At 38.0% G+C, this 13,097-nt stretch overlaps 1 protein-coding gene and 1 pseudogene across 2 annotated transcripts in view; both read left to right on the top strand.

Moving 5' to 3' along the window:
• The window catches only part of C2CD6 (C2 calcium dependent domain containing 6), a 216,480-nt gene that overhangs the window by 83,300 nt on the left and 120,083 nt on the right, over positions 1-13,097 (top strand). The window contains 1 exon segment of the mRNA XM_053597422.1: positions 1,010-1,153. Coding sequence (XP_053453397.1) covers positions 1,010-1,153 — 144 coding nt within the window.
• Positions 1,419-2,792, top strand: LOC128590176 (tubulin alpha-1A chain-like; annotated as a pseudogene). Its single transcript, XR_008381236.1, has one exon. The product of XR_008381236.1 is annotated as a tubulin alpha-1A chain-like (transcript).

Here is a 13,097-nt window from a genome sequence, read left to right as displayed (position 1 = left end):
AATTGAAGAACTTTATCCTTTTCTGGGAAAGCAGAAGGTTGTGTGCAGGATAGTTGTATCACATTAGGTAGAAATGGTGAGTTCTGTTTTGGACATGTTGAGTTTAAGGTACTTAGCACTATGCATAGTAAAGAATGGTGTTTAAGAATATGAACTTCATAGTCAAAGAGACTATGTTCAAATGGTAGCTCTGCCATTTACCAGCTATAAGACCTTGGGAGAAGTGGCTAGCCCTTTAACCCTAGCTTTGTTATATTTAAACTGGGATCTCATAATTCTCGTTCCATAGGTTTGCTGTGAAAAGTGAATGGGATAATATACATGAGATAATGTAAAAGTGAATGGGATAATGAACACAGTGCCTAGAACAAAATATATTCCAAAGAATTACTAGATTTAAAAAAATGAAATACTTATGAGATAGAGATTTGAGTCTAAAAGTTGGGAGAAAGGTCTGGGTTCAAATACTTTCTACTTGGCTGGGCACCGTGGCTCACCGTAATCCTAGCACTCTGGGAAGCTGAGGCAAGCAGATTGCCTGAGCTCAAGAGTTCATTACCAGCCTGAGCAAGAGCGAGACTCCCTCACTACTAAAAAGGGAAAAATTAGCCAGGCAATATGGCAGGCGCCTACAGTCCAGCTATTCAGGAGGCTGAGGTAGGAGGGTCACTTGAGCCTAAGAGTTTGGGGTTACTGTGAGCTATGATGCCATAGCACTCTACCCAGGGTGACTGTGAGACTCTGTCTCAAAAAATACTTTCTATTCCTCATTAGAACGTCAGGCTCTTCTCTCCTGTCCCATCCTGCTGCCCGTGATCTTAGTAGTGAAGATAAATCAAGAAAGTACTTCTCCCTGGATTTCTGACTCTTGTCTCCTTTCTACCTCTTTCTTCTAATGGCCCAAGGTGGATAGATAAGCTGAGAGAAGTGTTCAAAAGTGATAGTTGCTAGTGATTTTAGAAGTGGACTTTTGTATAATTTCAATATTTAATTTTATTACTATTTGTAGAAATGTTATTATGCCACAGCCTGTAGAGTATCCAGCATTCTTATCTCCAGACCTGAATGTTACTGTTGGGACACCAACTGTGCAGTCCCCCAACCCACCACCTGCAGTAAAACTCGAAAAACTTCAACAACCACCTCGGGAAAGGTAAACAAACAACAAAAACACAAAACCACATAAGTTTTCAGGTTATATGTTCTTTTTATAATGTTGATTTCTCCCTTTCTCCCTCTGAAGCATGGGCTTGCTGTTTAGTCCAGAAACTTTCTTTATGGTGCTACTATGGTAAATTATTCTTGATTTTTGCTTATCAAATTTAGGTATTTTGTTTGACAAAGTTAGTGTTATGGCAAAAAATGAGGTGAAAAGTCATTTGTAAGGGAGAAAGCATAATACTTGCTCTGTGGCCATCTGCTCGGCAGCTGCAAAGCAGCAACCATGCGTGAGTGCATCTCCATCCACGTTGGCCAGGCTGGTGTTCAGATTGGCAATGCCTGCTGGGAGCTCTACTGCCTGGAACACGGCAATGGCCAGATGCCAAGTGACAAGACCATTGTGGGAGGAGATGACTCCTTCAACACCTTCTGCAGTGAGACAGGTGCTGGCAAGCATGTGCCCAGGGTAGTGTTTGTAGACCTGGAACCCACAGTCATTGATGAAGTTCGCACTGGTACCTACCGTCAGCTCTTCCACCCTGAGCAGCTCATCACAGGCAAGGAAGATGCTGCCAATAACTATGCCCGCGGGCACCACATCATTGGCAAGGAGATCATTGACCTCGTCTTAGACCAAATTCACAAGCTGGCTGACCAGTGCACAGGTCTTCAGGCCTTCTTGGTTTTCCATAGCTTTGGTGGGGAAACTGGTTCTGGGTTCACCTCTCTGCTGATGGAACGCCTCTCTGTTGATTATGGCAAGAAGTCTAAGCTGGAATTCTCCATTTACCCAGCCCCCCAGGTTTCCACAGCTGTAGTTGAGCCCTACAACTCCATCCTCACTACCCACACCACCCTGGAGCACTCTGATTGTGCCTTCATGGTAGACAATGAGGCCATCTATGACATCTGTCGTAGAAACCTTGATATTGAGCCCCCAACCTAAACTAACCTGAATAGGTTGATAGGTCAAATTGTGTCCTCCATCACTGCTTCCCACAGATTTGATGGTGCCCTGAATGTTGACCTTACAGAATTCCAGACCAACCTGGTGCCCTATCCCCGCATCCACTTCCCTCTGGCCACATATGCCCCGGTGATTCTGCTGAGAAAGCCTATTATGAACAGCTTTCTGTAGCAGAGATCACTAATGCTTGCTTTGAGCCAGCCAACCAGATGGTGAAATGTGACCCTCGCCACAGTAAATACATGGTTTGCTACCTGTTGTACCGTGGTGATGTGGTCCCCAAAGATGTCAATGCTGCCATTGCCACCATCAAGACCAAGCGTACCATCCAGTTTGTGGATTGGTGTCCCATTGGCTTCAAGGTTGGCATCAATTACCAGCCCCCCACTGTGGTACCTGGTGGAGACCTGGCCAAGGTGCAGAGAGCTGTGTGCATGCTGAGCAACAACACCACAGCCATTGCTGAGGCCTGGGCTCGCCTGGACCACAAGTTTGACCTGATGTATGCCAAGCGTGCCTTTGTTCACTGGTACGTGGGTGAGGGATGGAGGAAGGAGAGTTTTCTGAGGCCCGTGAGGACATGGCTGCCCTTGAGAAGGATTATGAGGAGGTTGGTGTGGATTCTGTTGAAGGAGAGGGAGAGGAAGAAGGAGAAGAATACTAAAGTTAAAATGTCACAAAGGTGCTGCTTTTACAGGGAAGTTTATTCTATTTTAAACATTAAAAAGTTGTGGTCTGATCAGTGAATTCATATGTAGCAATTACTGACCTATGCTTTACAACATGAATGCTTTGTTACAGACCCAAGCTTTCCATTTCTCTCGTCGGTTTTGAATAAAGTATTCCCTGTCATAAAAAAAAAAAAAAAATACTTGCTCTGTTTTCTCATTCAACAAGCATAGAACACTTATGCTTTTTTCTGTATTTCTCATCCTTTTTTCTCTACACTTCAGTATATTTTCTTCTGATTTATATTCTAGTTTACTGGTTCTTTCATCTTTGTTTCTAATATGCTGTTAAACCAAATTAAAACTTAATTTTATTTCTCAGTTACAGAATTTCCCTTCATTTTTACAGTTTCTACTTCTCTGCTAAAATCCACGTCTTTTAACTCTTTGGATATATTAATCATCATTTTACCCAGCTCAGGCTGCTATAAGAAATGCCATAAACTAGATGGCTTAAGCAACACACATTTATTTCTCACAGTTCTGGATGCTGGGAAGTACAGGTCTGGCTGCTGGCTGATTTGCTTTCTGCTGAGGGCCCTTTTCCTGATTTGCATAGAGCTGCCTTTCTGCTGTATCCTTACCTTATGTAGAGAGAGATTGTCTATGTCATGTCTGTTGTCATAAGGGCACTGATCCCATTCATGAAGGCTCTACCCTCCTGACCCAATTACCTTCCAAAGTCCCCACTCCAAACACATCCATACAGGGGGGAAGACTTCAACATATGAATCCTGGGATACACAAACATTAGTCCATAGAAGTTTTTGCTAGTTCAAGTCTGATCACCACATTTTCTGCATCTCCTGTAAGTCTCTTTCTCTTACTGTTGTTTTTTCTCTTGGTTTTCAGTAAAATATTACATTCTCATATCCCTGGTTGTTTCAATTGAATGCCAGACATTGTATTTGAAAATTTGTAGAACTAATTTGAGGCTCTTGGTTATAAATTTGTATGTATAGCAAAGGCATACATTTGCATCTGGTGGCCAGCTATGCTTAGAGCACTAGCAATCCTCGGTCACTTTAATTCAACTGAAATTGGGATTTGAAATGATTTGAAGTTGGCTTTAGTTCTGAGGAGCAGGAGGTAAGGAATACTGTTATGAATCATAATGTAAATATCTGATATGCAGGATGTATTTAGGTGACCCCTGTGAAAGGGTCATTTGACCCCCAAAGAGGTCTCAACCCACAGATTGAGAAATGCTGCTCTAATCTCACCACTTTGGGAGGCTGAGGCAGGAGGATCATTGAAAGCCAGGAATTTGAGACCAGCCTGAGCAACACAACAAGACCCTATCTGTACAGATGGCTTATACATGTAGTTGCAGGTACTTGGGAAGCTGAAGCAAGAGGATCACTTTAGCTCAGGATTTTGAGGTTGTAGTGAGCTATTATCCCACCACTTACTTCAGTCTAGATGACAGAGTGAGACCCTACCTCTGACGAACAAAGAAATAAAGACATACAAATGGGTACTGGGAAAACTGGATAACCACATGTAAAAGACTGAAACTGGACCCGCACCTTTCTCCACTCACTAAAATTGATTCAAGATGGATAAAAGATCTAAATGTAAGGTATGGAACAATAAAAATTCTCAAAGAAACTGTGGGGAAAACACTTGAAGTTAGACTTTATAAAGAAAACTGCTGTGCAATTGCAACAACAAAAATAAACAAATGGGACTTAATTAAATTGAATAGCTTCTGTACAGCTAAGGAGACAACAACCAAAGCAAATAAACAACCATCAGAATGGGAAAAGATATTTGCATATTATGAATCAGACAAAACCTTGATAACTAGGATCTACAGAGAACTCAAATTAATCAACATGAAAAGAGCCAACAATCCCTTATATCAATGGGCAAGAGCTATGAATGGAACTTTCTCTAAAGAAGACAAATGACTAACATATGAAAAAATGCTCATCATCCCTAAATATCAGAGAAATGCAAATCAAAAACACACTAAGATATCCCCAACCCCAGTGAGAATGGCCCATATCACAAAATCTCAAAACTGCAGATTCTGGCATGGATGTGGAGAGAGGGGAACACTTTCACACTGCTGGTGGGACTGCAAACTAATATAACCTTTTTGGAAGGAAGTATGAAGAATCTTCAAAGAACTCAAACTGGACCTCCCATTTGATCCTGCAATCCCATTACTGGGCATCTGCCCAGAAGAAAACAAATCACTTTTTTTTTATCATAAGGGCTTTTGCACTAGACTGTTTATTGCAGCTCAATTTACAATTGCCAAATTGTGGAAATGACCTCAATACCCATCAATCCAGGAATGGTTTAACAACATACCACAGAGTACTATTCAGCCACTCAAAAAGATGGTGACTTTACATTTTTTGTATTAACCTGGATGGAGCTGAAACACATTCTTCTTAGTAAAGCATCACAAGAATGGAGAAGCAAGAATCCAATGTACTCAATTCTAATATGTGGACAACTGATGACCAAGTACATGGTTGGGGGTGGGAGAATGGGAGAGAGGAGAGAGGGAAGAAGAGAGGGGGTAAGCTGGTCACAGTGTGTGATACACCTCTTGGAGGCGGGACACAATTATAAGAGGGACTTTACCTAACAAATTTAATCAACATAACCTGGTTCTGTGTACCCTCAATGAATCCCAACAATTAAAAAAAAAAGACATCCAAATGGTGAAAAGGTATATGACTAAATGATTTATATCATTGAAGGAAATGCAAATCAAAACCACAATAAAATATGACTTCACTCCAATTAGAATGACTATTATCAAAAAGACAAAAATAACATGCTGGTGAGGATTTGGGAAAAAGAGCTGTTACCCACTGTTGGTGGGAATTAGTACAACCATTATGGACAACAGTATGGACGTTCTTCAAAAACTTAAAAATGAAATTATTATACAATCTAATAATCTCACTGCTGGGTATATATCAAAAGGAAGTGAAATCTGTATGTTGAAGAGATATCTGTACTCTCCATGTTTATGGCAGCATTATTCACAATGGCCAAGTCATGGAATCAACCAATATAACCATAAACAGACGAAGGAAGGGATTAAAATGTGATATATATATATACACAATGGAATTCTATTGATCCTTAAAAAAAAGAACAAAATCTTGTCATTGTGACAATACAGATGAATGTGAGGACATTATGTTAAGTGAAATAAGCCAAACAGAAGGAAAAATATTGCAAGATTCCATTCATATGTGGAATCTGAAAAAGGGTGAGAACCTTGTTAGCCATTTTAGAACTTTGCTTTTCGCATTAGGATTATTTCTAGTATTTTGATACTATAAACAATACTACTTTGAGCATTCTTATGTATTTTCCTGGTAAATATATTCAAAATTTTCTTTAGAAATAAGATTTTATGGATGTAAGATATGCAAATATTCTACTTTATAAAGCAATGCCTAATTGTTTTCCAAAATAACCATTGCTAACTGAAACTGCCACCAGCAGCTTATACACATTCCTCTTATTTTACATACACATACTGCTTCAAACTGAGCTATTTCTTATATTTATGCCATCTAGTGGCTCTAAAGTCATATTTCCTTATACTCTTGACTTTCTTTTCCTTGTATCTTTCCATGTACTTTTTCACTTTACATGATTTCTATCTTGAGAAATGTCAGTTCACATCTATTCCCACTTTTCTATAGAGTTTTTATCCTTTATTATTGATTTATAGAACTTCTTTATATATTCCAGTCCTAAATCTTACTTGTTATATGGGCTGCAAATGTCTTCTGTGTGTCTTTTCATGACAAGATTTTTGACAGAGCAGAAGTTCTAAATGTTAATATGGCTATATTTATCAATATTTTCTTTTATGTTCAGTACTATTTTGTGTCTTGTTCAAGAAAAATCTCCTGGCTCAGTGCCCGTAGCACAGTGGTTACAGCGCCAGACACATAACACCCAGGCTGGCAGATTCGAACCCGGCCCAGGCCAGCTAAAACGACAATGACAACTGCAACAAAAAATAACCAGGCATTGTAGTGGGTGCCTGTAGTTCCAGCTGCTTGGGAGGCTGAGGCAAGAGAATCGCTTAAGCTCAAGAGTTGGAGGTTGCTGTGATGTCACAACACTCTTACCGAGAGGGACATAGCGAGACTCTGTCTCAAAAAAAAAAAAAAGAAAGAAAGAAAATCTCCCTACTGTAAATTAGAAAAATGTTTAAAATGTTTTCTTACTTTTTGCACATCTAAATTTGCATACCATTTGAAATTATAATGTGAAATATTTTCACTTTTTCCATTGTTTCTGAACTGTTTATTAAATAATTTCTTCCTTCTTAAATGATTTGCATGGTAACCTTGTTATAAATCAAGTGTCCATATATTTTGAATCTTTCTTTCTCTCCCCCTCCATTTCTATAAATCTTTAATCTCTTTTAATAAACTTTTATAATTCTTTTCATAATGGTCTTTTATCTTTTTAAGCTTAAAAATTTATAAAATATAGATACAGAAAGTCACACAGAACAAATTAATAGACTAGTGAGTTATCATAAATTGAACTTACTTGTAATGACCATCCAGGTAAAGATAAAGAATTTTACTGGTCATTAAGTTCCTTATTGTGTCCCATTCCAATCACAGGTCTCGTCTTGCTTTTAAAAGTTACTGTCCTGGGCTGGGGATGTGGCTCATGCCTATAATTCTTGAACCCTGAAAGGCCAAGATTGGCAGATCATTTGACCTCAGGAGTGAGACCAGCCTCAGCAAGAGTGAGACCCTGACTCTATTAAAAATAGAAATATTATAAGTGGTGAGAGGTGTAGGTCCAGTTTCAGTCTTTTACATGTGGCTAACCAGTTCTCCCTGCACAGTTTGTTAAGTAGGATTCTTTTTTCCAATGTATGCTTTTATTTGATTTATCAAAGATCAGATAACTGGTTTCGCCTCTAGGTTCTCAATTCTGGTCCATAGATCTATGTCTTTATTTTTTGCCAATACCATGCTGTGTAGATCACTATAGACTTGTAGTATAATCTGACATCTATTAACATGATGTCTTCAGACTTGCTTTTATTTCATAAAATTGTATTGGCTATTTGGAGTTTTTTCTGGTTCCATATGAAATGAAGAACTATTTTTTCAAATTCTTCAAAATATGACATCAGTAGCTTAATACTAAAAGAATATGATCCTCGTCAATAGATAAAAATGTATAGGAATAGTTATTACATCTACAAAATATATCAGGCAGTGGTTTCAAAACCAAAATGGTGGTTAGATGTAAAGTGAAATCTTAGTTGCCATTAGAAGCAGAGGATGAGGTGGAACTGATAATTACATGTAGTCTGTGGAATCCTATTGCTGTAAAGAATATTGTACCATATACACCATTGCAGATGGTAAAAGATGTTTTGAAATATTCTGAGGCTTGTAATTATGTAAAATAAACACCTAATGAAATTGTGATGGAAAGAACTTGAAGTATATGGTTATAACTTTCTTCTGTTATGCTGTGGTGAGCTCCTGTGATTGATATACCTAAGCCTACTGGGACTGATGTATTGAGTAGTGGAACTTCTAAGGAGATTAAGTGGATGAATACCTGTTGGTGGTCAGCAACCTCCCAGTTCTGAGGTTGAGCTAGGCTTGAGTGGTAGAAAGCTTAGAAGAAAATTTCTGATTTGATAAATTAGTCCCTATTGTAGGCCTTTTTAAACAATTAATGTGTGGCGGCCATTGACTTTTTCAGACAATATCTCATTATCCCTGGTATATTGTTAATGTATTAGTAGACCTAAGAATGACAAAATAATTGAGTTAAAGTAAAATCATATTACTAAGCCAGATGTTATGCGTAGAGCTGATAATGCTCCAGTAGGTGATTAGGGACTAGGATTAACTATACAGTAGGCATGGGATGGTGGATCATTTAAGTAAAGACTAACTAGGAGGGTGAATATATAAGCTTGAATTAGGGCTACAGCAAATTTAAGAATAGCAAGTAGAATTAAGATGATAAATATAGTTGAGGCCATAGCAAAGCTAATAGATGTTAATACAGTTAACCCTTGAACAAAGCACCCTTACGCAGTCAAAAATCCACAGATAACTTTTTAAAATTTATTTTATTTTTCATTTATTATTATTTTTAAAATTCAGATTAATATGAAGGTACAAACAATTAGGTTACATTGTTTGTGTTTCTAAGGTAAAGTTCAAGTTGTAGTTGAGGCAGTTGAGCCCCTCATCCTGGGGGTGGGCTTTACACCCTTACAATGTGTTCATTAGGTGGGAGCTCACCAATCCCCTTTCCTCCTCACCTTTTCCTCCTCCCTTCCCCCTATCTCCCACTTGAATATACTTGTGTTATTCTCTCCTATGGGCATGTAGTTGTTTTTCTATTAGATTCGTATTTGTACTGAGTACATTGGATACTTGTATTTCCATTCTTGTGATACTTTACTAAGAAGAGTGTATTTCAACGCCATCCAGGTACATACAAAAGATGTACAGTCACCATATTTTTTATAGTTGAATAATATTCCATGGTATATACCACAGTTTACTAATACATTCTCGGGTCAATGGGCACTGGGTTGGCAATTGTGAACTGAGCTGCAGTAAACATTCTAATACAAATGTCCTTGTGATAAAGTTATTTATTTTCTTCTGTGTAGATTCCAAGTAATGGGACTGAGGTATCAAATAGAAGGTCTACTTTTAGCTTTTTGAGGATTCTTCATACTGCTTTTTATAAAGACTATATTAGTCTGCAATCCCACAAACAGTGTAAAAGTGTTCCCTTTTCTCCACATCCACACCAGCATCTACAGCTTTGATATTTTGTGATGTGGGCTATTCTTGCTGGGGTTAGGTGATACCTCAGGGTGGTTTTTGATTCACATCCCTCTGATGATTAAGGACAATGAGCACTTTCTCATGTGTTTGTTGGCCATTCACCTGTCTTCTTCAGAGAAGGATCTGCTCATGTCTCTTGCCCAATGCTAGATGGGATTGTTGGCTCTTTTTTTTATTGATTCATTTGAGTTCTCTGTAGATTCTAGTTATTGATCCTTTGTCAGATTCAAAACATTGCAAATGTCTTCTCCCATTCTGAAGGTTGTCTGTTTGCTTTGATTATTGTGTCCTTAGCTGTGCAGAAGCTTTTTAGCTTAATTAAGTCCCAGTCATTTATTTTTGTTGGTGTTGCCATTGCTGATGCCATCTTCTTCATAAAATCTTTCCCCAGGCCTATATCATCTAGAGTTTTTCCCATGCTTTCCTCAAGAACTTTTATCATTTCATGTCTTAGATTTAAATCTTTTATTCATTATGAGTTAATTTTTGTAAGTGGTTAGAGGTGTGGGTCCAGTTTCAGTCTTTTACATGTGGTTATCCAGTTTTCCTAGCACCATTTACCAAATAGGGATTCTTTTCCCCAGTGTAAACCAAAGATAAGATGACAGTAAGAGGCTGGTTTTATCTCTGGGTTTTCAATTCTGTCCCATAGATCTATGTATGTCTGCTTTTGTGCCAGTACCATGCTATTTTGATCTCTATGGATTTGTAGTATAACCTGAAGTCTGGTAGAGTGATGCCTCCCAGTTTTAATTAAAAATCCTTAGTTTTTATTACTAAGGATTGCCTTGGCTATACAGGCTTTTCCCTGGTTTCAAACAAAATGAAGAACTCTTTTTTTGAGTTCTTCAAAGTATGCTGTTGGTATTTTAATGGGAATTGCATTCAATCTGTAGATTGCTTTGGGTAGCATAGACATTTTAACAATGTTGATTCTTCCTAGCAAGAGTATGGTACGTCCTTCCATTTGTTAACTGTAGATTGCTTTGGGTAGCATAGACATTTTAACAATGTTGATTCTTCCTAGCAAGAGTATGGTATGTCCTTCCATTTGTTAACTGTCTTCTGCTATTTCTTTTCTCAGGGTTTCAAAGCTCTCCCTGTAGAGATCCTTCACTTCCTTTGTAAGATACATTCTCAGATATTTCATTTTCTTTGAGGGTACCATGAAGGATATTGTATCCTTGATTTGCTTCTCCACTTCATCATTATTGGTGAATACAAAGGCTACTGATTTGTGGACAATGATTTTATACCCCACAACATTATTTTATGTATGTATGTATTTTTTGAGACATATTCTCATTCAGTTACCCTGGGCTTGAGTGCTGTAGCATCATAGCTCACATCTCAAACTCTTGGACTCAAGCGATGCTCTTGTCTCAGCCTCCTGAGTAGTTGGGACTACAGGTGTCCACCACAATGCTCAGCTATTTTTAGAGACGGGGTCTCACTCTTGCTCAAGCTGGTCTGGAACTCCTGAGCTCAAGTGATGCATGCACCTCGGCCTCCCAGAATGCTAGGATTATAGGTGTGAGCCACCACCTAGCCTACATTACTGTATTTCTTGATCACTTCCGGAAGTCTTGTGGTTGAGTCTCTGGGATTTTCCAAGTATAAGGTCATATCATCAGCAAAGAGCAAAAGTTTGACCTCCTCTGTCCCCATTTAAATGCCCTTAATATTCTCTTCCCTAATTGCTTTGGCTAGAACTTCCAGCATTGTGTTGAATAGTAGTTGTGATACTGGACATCCTTGCCTGGTTCTGGTTCTAAGTGGGAATGCTTTCGGTTTTACTCCATTCAGTATGATATTGGTTGTGAGTTTGTTGTAGATGGTTTCTATTGGTTTAAGAAAAGTCTCATCTATGCCTATTAAGAGCTCTTATTAGGAAAGAATGCTGAATTTTGTCAAATGCTTTTTCTGCATCTATTGAGAGGATCATATGGTCTTTGTTTTTGCTTCTATTTGTGTGGTGATTACATTTATAGATTTACATATGTTAAACCAGCCTTGTGTCCCTGGGATAAGGACTACTTGATTATGATGTACAATATTTTTGGCATGTAACTGTATTCTGTTTGCTAGGATTTTATTGAGTATTCATGGATAATTTTTGACTCCCCCAACACTTAACTACTAATAACCCACTCTTGACTGGAAACCTTACCAATAACATTCAATTAATTCAATGTTTTGTATTGTGCAAAATGTGCAAGATTTTTGCACCTGCTGATATGGCTGCAATGACAACTTCATAAATTTCCTTTTCCTTCTCTTTTTTTTCACAACAGTCCTTATGCTTGATTTATTTATCTTTGAATGGTGGGCAACTGCAGCTGCAGACCTCAATCCATGGTGCATATCAAAACAATTCAACTTTTTCTTGTAATGTAATGACTTTTTTCTGCTTCTTGGGAGCACTTCCAGCTTTACTAGTGGCACTTTGTATTGTTTCCATGGTGTTATTCAGGGTTTACAGTACTAAACAACATAAAAAATATGTGAGAACTGTGAAAGTTCACTTTTTACTGTGACATGCCCATGTATTGGAAAGACTGTCCATGAGAAGATGATTAGCATCACGTGGTGTTTTAAGCAGATACTTGCCACATTTGGAGCTCACTGCAGCAGCAAGAGGTGACTATGAAAGTATGAATAAGAGTAGACCATAATTTTTGGACATTCTTTTTCTTCTTTTTATTTTTAAGGCCATAATGTTCTCATGAAATGAATTGGAAAACATCCTGTTTTTATTTCATTATTGTTCATTAAGTTTTTAGATTATTCAGGCCATTTTAAGTTTCTTTGTATAAATTTTCCCCCACTTGTTTTATTGTAGAAAATATCACTTATGTATTGAATAATTTATGAAATATTTACATATAGTGTTATGGTCTGAACATTTGTGACCTCCCCTCATTTATATGTTAAGATCCTAATCCCCAATGTGATGGCATTTGGAGGTGGGGCCTGTGGGAGACAATTTGAGTTAGATTAGGTAATGAGTGTGGGACCCTCATGATGGGATTAATGCCCATAAGGCATTTATAAAAAAAGAGGAAGAGACACAAGATTCATCTGTCTCTACCATGGGGGGGTATGAGAAGAAGGCCATCTGCAAACCAGGAAAACTGCTCTCACCAGACACTGTATCTGCTGGCATCTTGATCTTGGACTTCCCAGCCTCTAGAACTGTAGAGGCTATTCTTTAAGTTACCCAGTCTATAGTATTTTGTAATAGCAGCCCAAACTGACTAGACATACAGTTTAAATACTAAGAGTAATAGAATAATTTCTAAAATATATACATATAGCTTAAATAATAAGGTAATTGCCTACATATTTGTGATTCAGGTTAAGAAATAAAATACCACTAATATCAGAAATGTGTTTCGT

This window comes from Nycticebus coucang, chromosome 7 (genome assembly GCF_027406575.1).
Source record: "Nycticebus coucang isolate mNycCou1 chromosome 7, mNycCou1.pri, whole genome shotgun sequence".
NCBI classification, from domain to species: Eukaryota; Metazoa; Chordata; class Mammalia; order Primates; family Lorisidae; genus Nycticebus; species Nycticebus coucang.
Note: the sequence above shows the minus strand (reverse complement) of the source record. Positions and strands in the feature narration are given on the sequence as shown.